We start from the raw sequence: 21,751 nt of genomic DNA, 5'->3' as shown, positions 1-21,751 counted from the left end.
AGTTTTAATGAGAAAGGTCAAGAAATTCCAGAAAGTTTATGGCTTCGGAGTGGGGGTAAGGACAGATTTCTCTTCTCCCTGTGCATCTCCCAGGTCAGTTTCTTCCTATATCTTTTCGTTATTTCTAAAGCTCCCCCTTTGGTTCATATAATAAATAATACGCTTTATCTGATTAACTTTTTTTTTCTTTTTATATTTCTTTTCTTCTTTTGAGCTAAATTTCCATTTGGCTACCATTAAATGACAAGTGGCGGGAGGGAATTAATTAATTTGAATTGCACCTGAAAAGTACAAGTCTGCTAAAAGTAACAAAGAAATTATATTTTCAAATCCCTTACATTTCATACATGATTGACATGTATGACATGGTATTCCTCTTGAGACGCTTCTATTTCTTTGAAATCCCGATAGTATCGCAGCTCAATATGACAGTTTTGCATTCTATAGAAGCAATACTTTCTAAAGCAAACATGTAATAGAGCACAATCAGGGTTGCCACCCCTAGCGATTTACCGCTATTTCTAGTGATTGTGTATATTGTCTTAACAAACAAAAATCGGCACTAGATCATTGAATATAAATCACTATATTTTTGAAGAAAACCACAAAATCAACCAAAAATCACTAAAACCGAGTGATTGTTTTTCTCATAGTGGCAACTCTGAGCACAAGGCTTTGAAGCTAATCCAGAAATGGTAAACGCATTTATTGGTCACATGCCCAATGGAAACAGCCGATGGAAAACGCAGCCCAAAGGTAGAAAGTCCACATTGGTGCTGCCACTTTTGAACGTTGTTTCTGACCTTTTCACACTTCTGTGATAATCCCCACAAACTGCTTGCTAAGCTGCCCCCAAACAGAGGATCACCAGGGCGATCAGACGAATCGGAGCGTGATTGAACATACATTAGCCAACTAATTTGAGAGCCACCAAAAATTTAGACAATTATCATAGAAGTGCGAAACTGTCAGATACAACCTTTAAACTTAACAAGAAATATATGTGTATTTTTATTATTCTGAGCATGAGGACTGCCAGAGAGGGATCAAGGAGAATGGTGCCCCCACCACCTGGGAAAAACTGTCCCAAAAGAGGAAGATTAGAAATTATTCCGTTTAATAGTAAAAATAAAAACTCCCCGTTGTGCTTGTCCCTCATGGAAACAAGTCCTGGTGACACTCTTGAATCAGAGATATTGCTGTATCAGGGTTGCCACCTCTAGTTATTAACCACTATTTTCGGTGATTTTTTTTTTATTGACTAGTGATTTTTACTGACTTTTCGCTTTTCATAGTGATTTTTCTAGATTCGCGAATAGCACAAACATTTAAATAGAAAACACACAAGCACTTGATTCAGAAAAAATAGAGATGGTGTTCTAATCTTGAGGAGACCGTCTGTACGCAAGTAAGCACATATTGCCGTAGACATTACATTGCATTTTTGCTTTTATTCACGTGACTTTTTCGTTTATGACCTCAGACTTTAAAACATTCTAAAATACTTATTAATATCTTTCCTTAGGGTGAACTAATAAAATTACCACCCCCCAGAGGTGGTTTCAAGTGAGAGACAAAGAAGACACTTGCCCTGGGTGCAGAATTTCAGGGGAACAAAATTCTAAATAAATAGTCTAACGGTTAGGGTTTAATCATTTTACAATTTTTGTAATTTCATTTTTGTTAAAATAAGGTAGAGGGCTCGGTTAAATAATCAATAAATTATTAATTGATTAATAGAATAAATTAAAAATAATCAAATAATAGTAATTAAAATAATTAAACTGACAATAATTAATAGTAATAAAATAATTTAAATGATAAACGAAAAATTAATTAAAATATAAACTGTTAGTTAATTAATAAGTTGAAAATAATTTTGTTAATAAATGAAAATGAAGTTGAAATTTTGTGGGAGACAGGGAAGGGTACTAATAAATTGCCCCGAGCACATGAAAGGCTACAACCACCCCTGACCCCCCCCCCACCATTGTTCAAACATAAATCCAGAATGTATGTAGCCTACATATGCAACAAAATCTCAATATGCTGAATTTGCTGTTGTTTTGCTTATTTTTCGTTAAATCAATTTGAAAAAAGAGTCACGCATGGGAAATTCACTGCATGGAAAATTTTAAGTACGTGCCTACACGAGTTACCCTTTCGGCGCAAGATACAGATGTCAGCTTGTCGTAAAATTATATACAACACATAAGGGGGCGTAGAATATACATAGAAGTTGTCAGTGCATGGGAAAACCAATAGGTTTTAGGGTTTTCCAACATTGTTCTACTCCTTAAATCTTTATACATCAGGGCCGTACACAGCGGGGGAAATTTGAACCTGGTCCCAACAAAATCTTACTTTTTTGTATTTCTAAGCACTTCATCCTCAAATTGTACACTTTTTTATTGCCCCCTCCCCCCGAAAAGTATTCGTGCGTACCATTTGGAATTTAAATAAAAGTTGTCAATGCATGAGCACTACGGCTACGGCGGTATCAATACCTAAGGCATACTAAGGGCATGGCAATAAGTTTTAGGACTTTTACACCCTAATTGTACCCCCTAACCCTCATGTTTTTGTTAAAATTTTGGAATATTCTTTGTCATTATTCACAAAAAATTCTTAACATTTGAATTGTTCAGTTGATAATTTAATCATACCTAAAAAACAACTAGCGGAGAAAACCTAAAAACGGAGATGAGTTTAATTTTAGTGCACGAATCGTTATTCAAAAACATTCTATTTTTATTAGTCCAGGAACTGTACTTGGTCAAAATTACTTGCGAAAATCTTATTTTTAGGTACTATATCCTCCCTCTTAATTATCCTCCCTTAACCCTTATCCTCTTAATTCCACCTTATCCATCTTCAGCCCTAAACCCCGAAACACATTTCTTTTTTCTTTGGACATTGTTTTTAACATATTGTTTTTAAAATACCTTAAACACTGGTCTTGACCTAATTACAAATTCAAGGACTAAACAACAAATAAAAAACAATGGACTGATTAGAGCATCATTAGCATTGATGACATTTAAAAATGTCGCTAACAAGCATACCCTTGAACATTTGAACAATAACAGCCACTTGGTAGTGGTTTGAGGGTTTCGCTCTCTAAACTACAAATGATTTTAAATTTATTATTATTTTGATATTTATTTTATTAATTTATATTATTTATTATTTATACATTATTTTATTATTATTTTAATATTATTATACTATTTTATATTTTTACTTTTTTGCAGTTTATTGGTCCTTACTTTTGGTCAATACTGTGTCCTTTTTGTTTTATTTCGAAAATAAAACCCCGCGTGCGCAATTATATACCTACTCTGAGAGAGGGGTAGTGGATTTCTCACCATAGAGCAATTTAGGAAGAACTATGTCAGAATGCCTGGCTGGTAGAAGTACCCAAACGCTTATTTCGGAGAGGGGTCTCTAATAAAGCAAACAAAAATTGTTGGAAAATTTGGGAGTTCTCAGTGGGTCTAGCCAAGAACACTTCCTCCCCCTGCTAACGTGCCCTGTTTAGGGATAGCACCAAACATCTTTTATAACTATAAAAAAAAAGTAGTCCTATACATATTTCTGAGAAAGAACACAAATTTAAATACCGGCTTCTCAAATTAATAGGCTTTAAACAAATATAGCCAAAACTGCGTCATAATTCCGGATAAAACCCGCAAATACCAACTTGGTAACAGGTGAATTGATGACTTCAAAGCATTTTTCTAGTTTATCACGCAATTTCAACATAAAGCCGCTGCATGTCACATATCAGTCTTCCAAGTCACGGAGAGTGAAAAAAGCCCAAATTAAAAGAACGAGAGTGAGCGTGTTCACACCCATATTTTGTTGGTATAATCTGTCAGGGGAAAGTTAATATAGAAAGTTGCAATGTAAGCAGTAATCCTCCCCATTCCACCCTGTGCACAGAAGGCCCATTGCATTCTATAAAATGTATTAGAAATAAATACAAAGCTTAGATGGGACGGCTTCTCCTCTAAGTGGCACCAATTCACGTAAATACTGGGTTGGGGGGCAAGTGTGTTTTTCAAAATCCAGGGTGGTTTAATTTGGTTTATTTAATTTTTTCCAATAAAAATACTAAAAAGGGTAATTTTCAACGAAAAGTGAAAATGTATTCTCGAAATTTAGGAGGCAGACCCTCAACACTACATCCCTACTGCCTCTGCATGGGATTTATGTGATTAGAGTTGTAACAAATTGGGTAGTAACGAACTGCAAGTAAGGAGCGTCTCGGCCCAATAATAACCAAAACTCCAAAAGCAGAATTTTGATAACAAAAGATACATCAAAAGAGTTGGCTTTTTATGCTGATCCTAAAGATACAAAAATTCATCAAATTTAACGTTACCCATTGAAAGCTATAAGCCTTAGAAAATTTGCCTGACTTTTGAAAAAGGAGAGAAATACCCCCAAAAAGTTAAGCGACCTTACTGAAACCGTCAGATTTAGCATATCAGAGTACACTATTGTAGAGGTTTTAAGCTCCTATCTACCAAAATGTGGATTTTTTTTTTGCCAGAAGAAACATCATTAATGTGTACTTATTTGTTGTTTTTCCCCCAGGTTTGATTGTATCAAGCCAACAGTTCTAGAAGCTCAAGAGAGAGCCCATTGGAACAGAAATAAAAACTTCTAGTGTCCTTTTTAAGTGATAAAAAAGACTGGAATGCAACTAGGCCCCTCCCACTCCTATTTTTTCTCAAAGACATTCGATAAAATTTTTGAAATAACCATTTGATTCAGCATTGTAGAAAGGTCCAATAACTATACCTTAGAGACGAGATGACCCACCTGAGTCCCTAGAAAAATGTTTGTAAGTTAAGCACTTTTCCCATTGTTCATATATAGTAGTCATTGGGAAATATACATTTTATTTCTGGGGGAGGGATTGTCTGCAGGGAATTTCCATGAGGAAAATTTTCCGTGGGAGGAAGGTTTCCAGGGGAATTTTCCACTATTTTAAATTGGGGGGGGGGGGTTCCTGGCATGATTTGAAAAACAGTCAGAAATTAAAAGAAAAAAGTTATTTTAACTGAAATTAAGGAGAAACAATAAAACCTAAAACGAGCAGAAATCATTCAGTATATGAGGGGGCTGTCCCTTCCTTAACCATCGCTCTTTACGTTAATGTGTTTTTCATTGCTTTAAGAAAGACTGCTCAATAACAAGGGCTGCTGAATTCGAATGAGGCTGCTGAATTCGAATGAGAATTACTTTTAAAAAGCCTTAAAGCTTTAGCGTAAAGATTGAGGTATGAGGAAGAGGTAGCTCCCCTTATATACGGGATAATTTCTGCTCGTTTCAAGTTTTAAAGAAGCTCCTTACTTTCAGTTTAAAAAACTCTTTTTTTTAAATTCAAATCCTCAAAGGTACGCAACTGTAGTTCAGTTAGTCTAGTGAATTTTATTTTTCCCAAGGAATTTTATTCCATCTAATGTTGAAGGTATTATCTAGGGAGTTCAAGACACGAGAGAACGTCCTTCGACCTAAAAAAAAAAGCTAATCTTCTTACTGTGGTCATCATTATTACAGAGAAAGTTTACATTGTATCTGGGAGGGAAAGCGGGTACGGAATTTATCACTTGACCTTTATTATATCCCGTTATGCAAGAAATAACTGTTTTAGGCTCTTCAACCCCGTTCCAAGTGTTTTTTGTCAAGGCTCAGACCCAACAAGTCCTCTTTGGAAATTGTCTTCTACCCTGACCCGCCACCCCTAGTTTTTTGTTATGGTGGTGTTCACTCGATCTTATAATTCCAGTGAGCATTGAAAAGATATTTTCTTAAACTGATAAAGAACGTTGGAATTTGAATCCTCAGATAGAGCCTTAAATATAAAAATAACCAAGAATATTTTCAAGCTATTTTAAAATAAAATTTACATTTATTTCCTTTGGTTTTGAAACATGTCATCTCATATGAATACTAACAAAGTGAGATATTTACACAAGATTTATAGCTGTACTGTAGTATTTACTCTTGTGTATTTTGCCCTATTGATTTTTCTTTTTGTGTTGTTTGAGTTCACATTAATTCTAGATGTAAAATACCAAGCTTCTTGTTAACTCACGAATAAAGTATCAACACAGAAAAGCAGTTTTCTTGTAAAATATATCGTAACTCAAAAACTATTCGTTTTTTACTGAGTTGATATTTCATAACACAATTATGTTTAAAACTGCATTTATTCGTCTCTCCAAAAATTAGATTTCCTTGCCTGTCATAAAATACTACTACTAACAACTCACTGCAGCAAGCCGCCTTAGGCCAACACAGCTGCGCACACTCCTCCTCCCCAACCTATCCAAAGTTTCCATCTTCACCCCCATCCCCCATGAGGTTCCAATTTTTAAAATCCTTCCTTATGACCTCTTTCCACCCCATTCGGGGGCAACTTGCCATCCGTTTGGGCTTGAAAGGATGGTCAAAACGCGCAATCTTTGGCAATATATCAGATATAATTTTTAGCAATTTATACTTCTTCCATGAAACATATCCTAGCCGTCACAAAATACGTCAAACAAATAGAATAATGGAATTATAGCACACTTTTTAGCCCAGATGCAGGCCTGTAGGACAATAACCTCTTTGTTTTCTCGGTGGTAAATATCAGACAGTTCGTGGTAAGTAAGGAGCGACTCGGCTCAATAGTAACCGAAATTCTAAAAAACAGAATTTTGATATCAATAGATACATCAAAAGAATCAGCTTATTATGCTCATAACAAATATATAAGGTTCATCAAGTTTAATGTTACCCATTAAAAGTTACGAGCCTGATAAAACTTAGCTGATTTTTAAATCGGAGGAAAACGCCTCCTAAGAGTCAAGGAATCTTAATGAAATTCACATCATCAGATTCAGCATATTAGAGAACCGTACTGTAGAAGTTTCAAACTATATGCAAAAATGTGGAATTTTGCATTAAAGAGCAAGGCATTGAGGGGGGGGACCCCTCATGTATGGAATAATTTATGCTCCTTTTTAATTTTAATGTTGCTCCTTGCTGTCAGTTAAAAACTGTCTTATTATTTAATCAGAAAAAAATGAATGAATAGTTACTAAACAATTGGTAGAATTCTGGAAACTAAAAATTTATAACTTTCAATGCGTTATCAGCGTATTAAACAAGATCCCTGTGAAAATTAACGATAAGTGAATTAAGCCTACTTGATCTTCAAGATAATTTGTTGAATGTAATGCTGATAGACAAGAGGGATTCTCAACTTCAATTTCAAGTAACTTCATCTAACCAGAAAGAAAAAGAAAAATTACTTCTAGTACTTCCCGCTAAAGAGTGATCCAATTCCATCGGTTTACTTTCTTAACAGAATTTCGCAAGCTAATGACACCGTTAATTAAGCGTATAACAGACAGGGAAGCCAATTAAACACCGCACCCCCCCTTGTTCTTGTATATATTGTTGCTATGTCAAATTAAGAAGCAGCAAAAGAACACAAAACATGGTGAACTTTTCTTTTTGGAAATTTTAGTTTTCGAGTGATATTATTTTTTATGAATAGATTGTCTGGTCCTCTGTAACACAACCCTACAGAACAGAAAAAAAATTCTGAGAGTAAGGAGTGTAGTAGTTGATTTCAGAAAACATTTATTTGCATTCGCCTAATATGGTGAACATAAGAAATATGGCGCGCTCTATTCTGAGGCTGAGGGGTTGCACCCTCCGCTATAAGATTCAAGTCACGTGAACCAGGAAAACACAACAGACTATTTTTTAGAGTAAAAATAAATAAATCACATACAAAATGTTGGGGGTTACCGACTTTTAGAAATCCTGTACACCTGGTGGTCCGTATTAAGCGTGGCGAAAGTGTGCCAAGTACAGCGAATCTGTACCAAGCGTGGCAGGGATTGTGCCAAGCTTGATGGAACTGTGCACGCATGGCCCTCCGAGACGTACCCCAGGTGGTGGAGTGGGCAACCCTCGGATGATGTAAATGACAGTTTGTTTAAGAATCGCAACTATCAGTCAAAAGAAAGAGTAACAAAGATCCTGAAAATAAGCATAGTATTGGAGAGCCATTTTCTGGGACGAGGGGGCAAACACAACTATAGAAAGATACCATTGGAGCTGCTTATGGTTTGCACTTTTCTAGTGTTTAAAAGCAGCGTAGCTATTTCAGCTGCATCTATATAAACAAAAAAAAAACTCGTAAACTCACCCCGAACATTCTTAATAAAATCTTCCAACTTCATCCTTCTTTCGGGTTTCAAATTCGGCGTATGCAAATCTGTATTCAACATAATAATCGCAAAGGCTAGAATGAAAACTGTGTCCGGATTCCGGAGTTTTCCTACGACATCCGGATTGCAATAACAATATTTTTGACCAAACACTTCCATCAATCTCTCAATCTTCTGGGCTTCACCTGGCATGCGAAAATAGGTCTGGAATTTCCGTAAAGCCACATCAATTGGCAGATTTGATAGATCGATTTCTTCGGCAAAACACCTGGAAATTTAGAAAAGAGGGGGGTTACCCACAAATACACCTAGAACATAATCATCAACTTTGACACGCAGATTTTGTTTCAATGATCGTCGACCTTTCACCGGTTGTTTCTAGTGGTGTTTTGAACTTGCCAGGTAAACTTTGACACGGCTGGAAATAACAAAGCACGGATCAAAGTCAAGTTTAGCAGAGGGGGAAATTATGGGAGGTCCAAATTTTTGAACGTAGCTAACTACCTTATAACTAATCTAAATTTTATGTTTTTAATGATCTGTTTTAAAAAGAAAATAAATATTTTATACGTAATCGGGCTGCATGTTGGATTGATAATACTAAATAGACGTTATGGCCTGGTTAAACTTATCTAGAATATCAATATAAAGACGATGTTTAAAATAGTTTTATGGGGGGGATGTCCCATTGAACCGTCACTCAAATTAGTGGTCTAAATTTGTTCATCTAGAATATAGGCTAAATGATTTTTTCCCAACAAAATAATTTTTTTATGAAAAAGCTTCGCGTCCTTTAAAATCTGGCTTTATTTCCAAATAGAACATTTTTATGAGGTACTACTCAGATAATGATTTTAAGGGTGAGGCGGACCAAAAGGAAACAAAATAATTAATTTTATTCACTTGTAAGTAAGATAAAACTTATCTAAAGACTTATTCTCTCTCATGTGGGGGAAAGGGAGGGGATTAAGCTACCAAACTTGGCATTGTCTATATGATAAACCGTACATCTAAAATATGTCTGCAAGTCTGTTCAAAAAAGGATTTAATCAAACCGAAAAGCCTGAACTTACTCTCTGGCCGTAAATGATTTACTAGAGATAAAAAATCGACGAACTTCAACTGAAATTACAACAACTTTTTTTGGAGGGGGGGGGGGGGGGTGAAAAAACAAATTACGGACTTTAAAGTGAATTTTAAAAAGGATATTTATGCATTTTTTTTCAAGTTCACAATGTTTAATGTAATTTCTCATGTGCTTTTGATTATTTTATTTTTCATATAATCATCACGTAAAGTACGGTAACTTTAAGCTGTCCCTTTTAAATTTGAATTTTGATATTTTTTCGCTACACCTTCACCGAACTGCGGATATTTTTGGAAATAACAATCTGTAATAATTTTTTTTCCTGACGTAACCGCCTTATATCACAAAAATAATGTTTGTAATGGAGAGGGCATAGTAGGAGTTTTAACCAGTGATGAAGTTAGGAAGAAGGGTGGGGGGGGGGGTTGAAGGCAGTGTCAAGAAAATCAATGTCTCTACGTTAGATATTGAGAACTATTCGATTTAAATTTGTTTTAAATTGTTTCATTTAGTTATAATTGCGGTGCTATTCTGCTCATTTTTAGTAGATAGATAAAAATCGCAAATTTCACATGTTTATAACTTATACCTTTTCATTAAATCTGTGTTGAAAACTTCAACTGTTCAGTGAAAAATGCATGAAAATATATCTAAAAACGTTTGAAAATGGGTAATTTGAAAAAGAAAATATTTATTAATTCACCTTAACTCTCCGTTAAATTTGTCATGGATAGTTCAACTGTTTAGTGAAAAATGCATGAAAATGTATAATTGAAAAAAATAATAGTAACTATTATTTACTGATCTTTTACATAAAAAAATTATATAAAAAATGTATTTAGCTCGATTCAAAATATTTCTGGCCACCTATTCCATCTCAGTAGCCTACAGTGCCTTGTGAAAGAGCAAAAAAAAGTCCGATTTTATATTCCTTTAGGATATAATTCGTTCTTCAAACAATGTTTACGCCGCTTTAACACTGCCTGCATAACTTTCTATGCTGACTGGTTAAGCTACGTTATGTTTAGAAAAACCTTTCACGTTTTACCACTAGGCAAACGTAAAAATCCATAATATTGTCATAATCATCGTCTATGATCATCGAAATCATCATAAGCAAACTATTCAAATATTAAAAATGTCACATGGAGACAGATTCAAACTTTGATCAAGCGTGAAATGCCTTCTAGGAACGGTTTACTAATTCTTTTTCAAATTTATTAATTGCTCATCCAGGGATTCTATTTTGTTGGTGTTATGCAGGTAACCTTTTCATAACGCAACATAAACTCAAATAATGTGATATTATAAGTAGAGCTTGACCTTACTTACTACTGCCAAACATTACGGACAAAATTTGCTCCGTAAGACTATATGAGGCAACATGAAGTCTTAAATTATGCAAGTGTGAAATGTTTTATAGCATGGTGTGAACGAACCTTTACGTGGTAACAAAAGCTACAGAAAAGAAAGTAATGACTTTGAAATATAATCTTTCTGTTCACTTTATTATGGATTCTGGAAGACCCCCCCCCCCCTCTCTTTTAGCTATTTTAGTTTAGTCGGTACTTTTCTATGTAAGCCCAAGGTTTGAAAAAATCGAAACATGATACGAACTTGGCCATCACTCCATCTGAGGGAAGTTTAAGGGGTGTTACGTTTCAGTTTTAATTCAAAATGAAACAATTTAACAGATGTATCCTTTGACACAACACCGACTGATAAAAGTATACTCTCTCACGAAAAAAATTAAAAACAACATTAGGGATAAAAGGATGGTAATAAATTAAGAAGGGAAGGGTCCTCGCCTATTTCGACATGGCAATTAAGCATACTGAATTATATATCTGATAATACATGGAAGAGAAAAAGGAGATTGAGCACAAGGTAGGCTACTTGTGCATTATTCAGAACAAACTCAATAAGTAAAGTTAGGCTTATCAGCAGAATTATGGAAACTAGAAAAAATAATTATGGAAAGCAGGTCACCCAGAACACATTATATTAAATACCTAACCAACTCTATGTACGAAATATTTAATTAAAATATGCCTGCATCACAGTTTTTATCACTAAGATTAAGCTAATTATAACCGATTGCAGACAGACAAACCGGTTTTTCTCAGATCAAACAGAGCAAACTTCTTGAGTGTGTTCAGGATAATACACAAGTACCCATTTTTCAAAATCCTGGGGGCAACAGAATTCAGGGACAATTCACCCCCAACCTAATTGGCTTTTTTGGATATAATAGTGAACATTAAAGAAACTGTAACTTTTAGAAGATGTTTCTAAGCTCTTTCATTAAATGATCTTTATAGTAGGCTACCTTATTTACAACAGTAAGCCATGCTCTATAAAAATCATAAACAAATTTTTGTTGCGTTTGTTGCGTTTTGGATCAAATAACAAGTGAACTTACTGAAGAGCTGCCATGTTGAATGGATTTTGTAAGTTACCAAGATATTCCCCAATCATTTGCTTGGAAACTCCTTTTCTTGAAATAAGGAATTTGGCAACAGCATTTGGAGAATTTTCGAAAAATCCCTTTTGTATCAAGTAGCTAATCCCTCGCTCAGGTTTCTTATTGAATAAATTTAATCCAACACGATACTGTCTCTTCCGTAAACTCTCCAACACCTGCAAGTCAATTGCTCATTTAATCCTGTCCGTCAATAACATTAATTAGAACATGAATACTAGCCTAATACTAAAAGCTCATACAGGAGTCTACTCAGAGAGGGGGGGGGGAGGAATGGGCTTAAAGACCTTTTAATTACTTGTTGAAAAAAGAAAGTTTTGAATAGCAGTGTCCAGTTGTGTAAAAAAGTCGGATATTTGGCTATTAAAAAAAAACAAAAAACGAAGCTGTTAAAAAACGAAAAATAGCAAGGGTACATCCAGGATATTTTTGAAGTTGGGGGTTGGGGGTTGGGGGGGGGGGTATTTTTCCGAAGGAGGGCGTCTATATGAAACTTAGAAAAACGTATCAAAATTTGTTCAAATGCTTTTTCGTTACGTTTTTACGAGTCGGACTAAATTTCGGAGGGGGGTGTGTTCAAACCGTGTAACCCCCTCCTGTATACGCCCTTTGAAAGCAGACACCAGTGAAAATAAAACTAGGAGCAGGCTAAAACGACGCCGCATATGAAAGGATTGCCCCCATCCCTCCGTATGCAACTATACATTTAGATGTATACCGGGGTGATCCATGAACTTACCCTATTCCAGAAACAAATTCAACCTTTAAAATACCTCTGGGGATGAAAATATTTATTAAATATATCTCAACTCAAGAAGGCTTTATGACCCCTTCGACTAGATAAGACTAAACAAATAAGAGAAAACAAACTAGATCAGATGGGTGTGAGCTATATCCTAGTAGCTTTAAAAGTAATGAGTAACTAAGCTTGGTTGAGTTTTTTTTTGAGAATTAAAATTGTATACCAAAATTTATTGATTTCATGGTCAGTGAAGACTGTTGAGAGTTTTATAAAATAACGTTTTATTTTTCATACAGGCTGCATAAGAACTTTTTAGCTCCCAATTCCGTTTCGTTGCGTTGGTTTCGGGTTTTCAGTAAAGCTCCTGATTTTCAACATCTTACAAACACAGCCAGGGCCATATCCAGGATTTTTTTTTCCAGGAGGGGTGGTAAAAAGGAATTTTTTTCTTTTTGGGAGGATTAAAAAAAACTTCTAAAAACGCATCAAACATAGCTTATAATCATTTTTTTAACGTTTTTACGAGTCTGACAAACATTCCGGAGAGGGGGGTTCAAACCACACCTAGATAAGGCCTTGAAAAGGTAAGCATTGTTGAGCCAGTTTTGCAGATATTGCACAAACTGCAATGCAATAATCCTTGTCCATTTTAGATTTAAACAAAAAATTCTTTTTTTTAATTAATCTATGTAAACAAGAAAAAAGAGATTCTTACAAAATGCTTACATTCGCTCCAAGTGGCAAATAGTATGAAGAGGTGTCCCAACAACACACCAACTTATTTGAAAGATTGTTTTTCGTTCTTTTTCGAGCCATAACGAGTTATCAGGTTAAAACATAAACTTTAACTTTATTTTCGTGAAATATAACATTTAATGAACACACTAGAAATCAGGTTAAAAACGTCAGACTTCAATGCATCTTATTCTAAAAATCTCATAAAAGATTTTTTGTCATGAACCAATTGTCCAAAACCAAAACACAATTTGACCTGAATACTCCATATGGTTTTTTTTTCGTTTGTGACGTATGTGGAATTAATAGATGTCTTCTTTCTTGTGTATCATTGTTCCAAAAAGACTGCCATACTGTTTCATACAACCTAACAATGTCACATTATAATTGCTGGAAATATATCCATGGGCTGAAAGAATTATTGAGAGGATTTTCTTTTTGTTTTGGAGAGGTGGTGCCTGAAAGACTATGTTTTTGGTTCCAAGCTTCCTGACGTTCGCCCTCACCCTTAGAAGGCTAAAAATCCGGTAAAATATGACCCTTTTCTTGTCAAAAAGGGTTAACAGGTCTTCACAGTCTTAGGAACTTATGCATATCAGTACATTTGTCATATCACATCACTTTCATCAAATTTATGGATAAATCATTGCAAGAAAAAGAAATAATGAAATGGTCATTCATGAATCACTTTAAAAGAAATTATACAATAAAGTAAATTTCACCATAAGATAGCAAAGAAAAGTCTGTATTTATTATGTTATATTTCATAGTGTGGCAATAATATTTCCAAAGCCTTATCACTTTGACAGCCAGATTAAAACTAATCAATATAAATATGAGTGAAGTCCATATATATGGCTTCGAAAAGTAAAGAGACTGAACACGTGAATTTTCAAAAGGGACACGATTTTGGGAAGAGCCAGGGGGACCAAGACCAACAGAAGTTCAAAATCTGTAAAATACCAAGGCCACATTTTCATTTTAAAGGGTATAAAAAAAATCAGCCACCCGCTTTTGGATATTATCCTTCACTTCCACAGAGCACCAACACAAAATGTATTTAAGGTCAAGGAGAGGGAGGAAGACAGGAGAGTTAGAATGTCCTTGAGATTTAAGAGATTCCGAGTAACCCTGACCCACTAGAGCTCTCTTTTTCAAAGGAGTTTTCATTTACACCCACCGTCATTTTCGAGGATTATTAGCGCTTATAAAAAATTTCGGAGTTTGTTCTCGCAATAAACTTTTACTACTATTTAATATTTATCATTCGCGGATAATCTTAAAACAAAACAAATATATCTCAGTAGATACTTTTTTTTAAAATAAATTTTGAACTTTCGGTCACTATATAGGTAGTATTGGGCGATTTTGAATATTGATATAAATAGATCGATATATCGCACCAAATATCGATATCGAATATCAAAAAACGCAAATATCAATATCGAAAACGATATTATTTCGGCTTTTTTTGGTAGCTACGGATGGAAATCCAGCAGAAAAGATCTAACAGAGAAAATTGTTTCGTAAATGGTCGAGAAGAAGAATAATATGTTCGATCCACTGACTCATCCAGGCACGTACACAGGAATTTTTTAGGGGGGGGGGCAAAACCTTCAAAACAGCAGATATAAAGTAGCACTTTTTTTATATAGAAACTAAATAAATGCAAAAAGCACGTATGTCAGAAAATGCAGATTAACTTTAATCTGTATTATTGTAGCGGATGGGGGGAAGAAGACTGAAGCCTCAAAAGTACGTTTTAGGCTCAGATTATGTTCATAGCGATTTTAAAAACAGTGATTAATCTATTATATACCACTGAAAGGGAAATTTTAGGGTTAACAGTGCAATATGGGTGCCGTGGGGGGGTGGGGGTGGTTCTTCTATTGCGAAAACGTCAATTTTAATGAAAAATGATAGTTTCCAAAATTGATTGATTAAAAGCTGTACTTTATCCTGAAAAGGGGGGATAAACGCCCTAATATCAAGGATAATTCTATTTTGTTGTGGAAAGCAAACTCTCTTTACGAAAAAAAAAACAGTACAATCGCTAATTACTTCAAAGAGGGTAAAAAGTTAGACAGAAAATGGGTTAATAATTGGGCGGTGACTTGACCGGATAATTGTATGCTGTAAAATCCCAAAAAAAGGCTTCACATATGTATCTAGATTCTTAAAAAATGTCCCACTTTTTGCCAAAAATCCCAAAAAACCATGGGAAATTAAACATTTCACAAATTTTTGGGGGGGGGGCCCGAAGGCCCCCCTGCGTAAGTGCCAGGACTCATCTATGCTGATACACAGCATGCACAGCTGTACCTAGAGGTTGGCATAGCATGTTCGCAAACTATGTTTAGTGAGGGCTCTCAAATGTTACTGAGAACCCCCGATAGGCTTGGCTAGATAAAATACATTCTAGGCTTATAGGCGTTGCTCAGATCACACTCGTCGCGATTGCCATATACTTGAATTCGCGTTTCAAGAAAATTATATATTACCCCTTACGGTCTTCTCCCAGTTGAGAGTAAAATAGCAAGAGACATGAATTTGGCCTTACTGGAATCTGTATCAACAGATGCAAGCGCAAAGACAGACCCTGCGATTCAGCCACTACAGAATCATGCCAGTTTGTGGATATAACATGACGAAGTTTCAGTAGCCACTGAAAGACAACGGCTTTGTCAACAGCTGCATCTGTCACGGTCCAGATTTTCAGTAGTAAGTCTTAAGTTCCATCAAAATACTGATCCACTCAAGTCATAGAAGTCTTGCAATATGCGTCTCAGAAATACCTGTATAAATTTGTCATAAAATTAATATCCATGTCCACCACCATATCCGCCCTTTCTGAGAGTGGATTCAAAGCCTGATCGGTTAATCATACAGTTTGTGGTAAAAACTGTAAGTAAGGAGCAGCACGGCCAAATAACATCCAGAACTCAAAAGCACGGAATTTCGATAACGATAGGTACATCAAATGACTTGGCTTTTACACCGACTCCAGATATATAACATTCATCAAGTCTCACGTACCAATCACAAGCCATGGAAGTGCGAAAACAACCAATCACAAGCATGGAGTAAATTTGTTTAACTTTTGAGAAAGTGCGAAAACACCCCTAAAAAGTCAAAGAATCTTAATAAAAATCGCACCATCAGACTAGGCACATCAGAGAATCTTACTCTAAGCGTTTCTAGCTTTCATCTGAAAAAATGTGAGATTTCGTAATTTTTGCCAGACGAAAGATCACATATGCGTGTTTTATTTATTATTATTTTTTGTCAGGGCGATTATATCGTATTAATGGTCATATAAGATTGGGAGATGGCTTTCTTGATCAAAAATTACAGTTCTAGTTCCCCATTTTGTGACCAAAAATATTTGGGTGCAGCTAGGTCCCCTCCTACGCCCCTTTTTCCAAAAGTCACCCGATCACAATTTTGAGACAGCCATATTGATAAGCATGGTTGAAAAGTCAATTAATCATGCCTTTGGGGATGACATGGACCTGGAATTCCTAGGGGAAAAGATTGTAAGTTATAAAATATGTCTAGTGTCTACATTTAGTATTTGTTTTTGGGAAGTAAACAAACATTTTTTGGGAGGTTGAATTTTCTGTGGGGGGGGATTTTCTGTAAGAGAAGATTTTTCCATGCGGAGGGAAGTTTTTGGGATGAACTTTCAACGGGATACCACATACGGGGAAATTTTCCAGAATTCTTATACTAACTTTTTTTACTTACTTTCTCTTGGCCAATTTAATTTTACATGTGGGGATATTCCGGGAAAATTATCAAGGGAACATTTTCAAAGGAGTTGAACTTGTCTGGGGGATTTTTCACGGGAGATGTTCTGCATGGGGGTGAATTTTAAGCGAAAAATGAATTTTAAAACTTTCCATTGAGACATTGGGAGGGGAGAATTTCCAGGAAACATTTTCTATGGAGGGCGGATTTCCAACATGATTTTTAAAAAAATTACAGATTAAAAGAAAAACAAGTCTTTTTTTCAAACAAAAGTTGGCTCAAAAGAATTTTCTAGACGGAATTGTCCAGAAGAAGTTTTCTTGGAGGAATTTTCAGCAGGGAAATAAAAGGAAGGGGAATTTTAATCGGGAGGAGCTTCCCAAGGAGGAATTTCCTAGGGGGGATTTTCCATGGAGAGAAAAGGCAGATTTTCCGGCCTTATTTGAAAAATAATTAAATGAAAAAACAATTTTTTCAACTAAAAGTAAGGATCAACATCCGAATTTACAACCACTCGAAATTGTCTCGTGTATGAGGCGTGGGTCCCTCGCCTCAATACCTCGTTTTTTAAGCTTAACTATTTCCCCCAATTATTTAAGAACAACTTCTAAAACAAAAGAGCCGGTTAATTAGAGTAAGGAGATTTTAAAATGCAAAACGAAATTTTGGTCTGAAGAGCGAGGTATTGAGGACTGATTATACCCCTCATGCGCGGAATAATTTCCGCTCTTTTGAGTTTTAATGTTTCTCCGTACTTTCAGTGAAAAAAAAAACAATTTTTTATTTAATCGCTGAAAAGCAGAACAAACTCTCGGGGGAGAATATTCACATGCGGCCGATTTTGATTAGCCAAAAATAGCCAGTATCTTATTTTCTTTATCCTGAGCCCGAGTAATTCCAAATCAGGGTTTTTTAATATTCATTCATATAATGGAAGTTTTTTTGCATTTAATCAAAATTTGGAAAACATTGCGCAAAATATTCTTTAATGACAATTTTTGTTGTTGAATTTTGGCAAACCTAAAGTTAAACTGAGCAAAGAAACTGATCAGAAATATCGAAATCGATATATCGGCTATCGAATGTCGAAAGTAAAAATATCGATATGTCGCTTAATCAAATTATCGCCCAACACTATATATAGGTCTGTTTCGCTCTTTACTAGGATGATCTGGGTAACGCCCACAAATACAACTATTTGATAACCAGTTTTATAAATGCTACTGTTGAACTCCCAGAGGAATAGAGAAAAGTAAAATGCTAATATTTGACAAGGGTTTAACAATAGGCAGAAAGGGGTGGAGAGGTTTCGGAAACTCCCATTTAGGGATTTAGCACACCTTTAACGGTACTATTCAAGTGATTTATTGTTCAGTTAAGAATATCATTCATTTCAGCTTCAAGAAATGACACAGTACCAAGAACTTACCGATAAATTGTGAGCTGGGATTTATGAGAATGGGATAAAAGATAGAAATTTAGTGGGGAAAATGGGATCTATGGGTAAAAAAAATAAGGAAGTTTATAGCCTGAACAAAGTCAATAAACTTAAAGTGATAATGGTTCCTTGAAATATTAAGTAGTTCAAATAGTCATACAAAACACTGATACAGCGTTTTGACAAAGACATTTGGCACAGGACAAAAACTTCTTGATTGACTTATACAGATTTATATATATATATATATATATATATATATATATATATATATATATATATATATATATATATATATATATATATACATATACATATACATATATATATATATATATATATATATATATATATATATATATATATATATATATATATATATATATATATATATATATATATATATATATATATATATTATCCCTAAGATTGATTCAAACACCACACACCATCCTCCCATAGCCTTTTTCCCGGCCTCTGCCTCCTTTCCCTTTTCCAGGAAGCATACCAAGTCGACACGGCCTTATTCTCAAGAGATTAATTAACAGTCTCAAGCTAAGAGCTCAAGGACTATTTTGTTTAATGAATTTCTAATAAAATCTTAGCGAATATTTGGGTTGCACTATCCAGCGTGGCTCAAAAAGTGCGTTTAGAACTCAATAATAGGCGACGCATACGAGGTGCACACGCGATGGTTGCGATACTTTTTGGTTAATTTCACAGATGTATCACATAATAGCTTTACCTTAGTGTCCATGGGTAGATTTTCTCCAACATTTGCATAGATAGGTGGTAGGAAGTGTGGATTTTGTACAACTGAATCGTGGAGATATGGTGATTGAGTGTAACTTAGCTCCTCGTGGTAAGATGAGTTGTTCAGTCTTGACTGATCACCTGATATCTCATGGAAGTCAGACTAGAAGAAACATATTTAAATCAGCAATTTTTTTTATGATATATCACTACGTTACTAATGAGAACTCAGTTTTGAAATGATTATAATCAAGGCGTGAAACAAAAGATGCAATTTTCCCACGGATAAAATATATTTGTTAAATACGTTACAGAATTAGATAGATAATAAAATAAGTTTCAAAAATAAAATAAGTTTCAAAATAAGGTCAAAAGCTATCCATTTGCTGTGCCAAATCACCAACAAAACAGGATATCCATCAACAGGTCGAAGCATTTCTATTTCTATTGCCTATTTCTCTATTAATGCAACAAACCTTTAACATATATGCAGGTAAGTACAACGATTTTCTTGTCAGGAGAGGGTGCAACTTGAAAAAAAAACACAAATAGGAGAATTACATTGAAAAATAGAAGAAATTACAGTTGGATTATAAGAAATAATCAACCAACAAGAAAACCATAAGAAGCTAGACACAATAAATATATGAAAATAAATAATTTCTTAGACCACAGTGCTTCTCTATTTACGAAAAATTAAGCAAGAGAAAACGGATTTTAATTCCGACAAAGCAGTGAACAAAAAATAAAAACATAACTATACTTTAAATATAAAATAAAAATATTCCAAATATTTCGGCTTCACGTCAGGGAGCCTTTCTCAACAGAAAAAAAAAATATACAAACGACAAAAAAAAGGAAGAAAAAAATGTTTTTTTAAAACATAACACAAAAAAAGAAAAAAAACACGACAACTAAACACACGAAAAAAAGCAATAAATAAATAAGAACAACTCACATTATAAGCAAAATTCCCAGCACTTAGTTGTCGTGTTTTTTTGTTTTTTTTTGTTACTCTTCAAAGTTTCAAAGTTTTAAACTTTTTCAAAGTTTCACTCTTTATCCCCTCTCATGAAGTTCTAACTTCATTGAAATCCTTCCTTACGAAGGATTAGTAACGTGTTTTTCTTCGCCAGTAAAATGTGACCTAGCCATTTTAACCTTTTCTTCATCATAACCCTACAAATTGGGATCAAACCAAATTTTTTGTACAACTTGTTGTTGTTACAAGGTCAATCGAAAGAGTAATTTAGACTGTTTTTTAAAGAACTCCTCGGGAAAACGTTTAACACATCTTCCTTGGCCTTTCGAAGCGCTCATCCTTCAGTCATAACCACTGTCATTACCAAGGCCTCCAGTATTCTAATCTTAGTTCACCGACTTATCTTCACGTTCTTCAAAACTTTTTCAACTGTAAAAAGAAAAAAAATCCTAACCCTTGGCTATTCTACTTTTATCTTCATAGAAATTGCATCCAAGCGGAGGCTAGGGAGTTTGCCCCCCCCCCCCCGGATTTTTTTTCTATTAGTAAAAACGTAACAATAATGAATATAAACAAATTTTTGGTGCGTTAAAAAAACTACCCCCCCCCCAAAAAAAAAAACGATTGTAACCCCCCCCCCCCCAAAAAAAAATATATATCCTGGATACGGTCGTGAACACTACCCAGGTAAGCGAAGTTATCCACTTGATTGATCATCTTATAACCTAACTTAATTTCTTCAAAAATAGATTTTATTCATCCATTTTTTATAGTATTTATTTTACAGGACTAGCCAATTTGGCAACTAAACCTTTAGTTGATTAACCGAATTATTCCATAGATAATTACAGGTTGGTAAATACATAGTTAAGAGCAGTTACCAGCAGCTGGGATTCCGCCTAGACCCTACCATCTGTTGACGCGTGCCCATTGACCTATACCTATTTTGAGACATTTAAAATTAAGGGTATTCCACTGGGGTTGTTAATAAGCAGACCACACGCTGTGACCAAGACATATGTTTGTATAAAACCACAAAGGAGTTATTTATGCAAAAGGACCCCCTGAAAAATCCTGTTTTAGCCGTCTAGCTATCAGTTTCAGGTTTCGACGCCAATTTCTGTTGATATGTGTTGCAATCCAAGAAGTTATTCAAATACTTATCGTTACTACCTGGGGCTTAATTTTCCATGGGCCATCGGGGCAGCTGCCCCCTCCCGATCGCAGTTTTTCCTCCGGTGAAATTTAGTGTTTTCAAAAATTCTACCAAAACTATTATTTCCCTAGATAATTCAAGCATTCACAGACACAGATGAATTTTCTTTAGTATACCTTTGCCTTTATGGTAAGTATGGCTCATTTTTCATTTGGTAATTTTCACTTGACTTTGGGAAATCGGCTCCAACTTTGCCCACCCCATAACTGAACTATATATCCAAATACATGTAGACATGGCGTAGAACGTGGAATCAAACAGTTCATGGCAATAAACTGCAAGTAAAAAGAAACTTCGACCGACTGTACCCAAAATTCTAAAAA

At 34.9% G+C, this 21,751-nt stretch overlaps 1 protein-coding gene across 13 annotated transcripts in view; it reads right to left on the bottom strand.

Annotated features, from left to right (window-relative positions):
• LOC136033249 (IQ motif and SEC7 domain-containing protein 1-like) overlaps positions 1-21,751 on the bottom strand; it is a 359,466-nt gene that overhangs the window by 28,843 nt on the left and 308,872 nt on the right. For all 13 annotated transcript variants that reach the window (XM_065713973.1, XM_065713984.1, XM_065713985.1 and 10 more), the window contains 3 exons: positions 19,223-19,393; positions 11,753-11,970; positions 8,222-8,511 (listed from right to left, as the gene is read on the bottom strand). In XM_065713973.1, the coding sequence (XP_065570045.1) occupies positions 8,222-8,511; positions 11,753-11,970; positions 19,223-19,393 (679 nt within the window). The remainder of the gene's footprint in view (positions 1-8,221; positions 8,512-11,752; positions 11,971-19,222; positions 19,394-21,751) is intronic.

The sequence above is a fragment of the Artemia franciscana genome, chromosome 11, assembly GCF_032884065.1.
Source record: "Artemia franciscana chromosome 11, ASM3288406v1, whole genome shotgun sequence".
Taxonomy (NCBI): domain Eukaryota; kingdom Metazoa; phylum Arthropoda; class Branchiopoda; order Anostraca; family Artemiidae; genus Artemia; species Artemia franciscana.
This window is presented reverse-complemented; position numbering and strand designations above follow the sequence as displayed.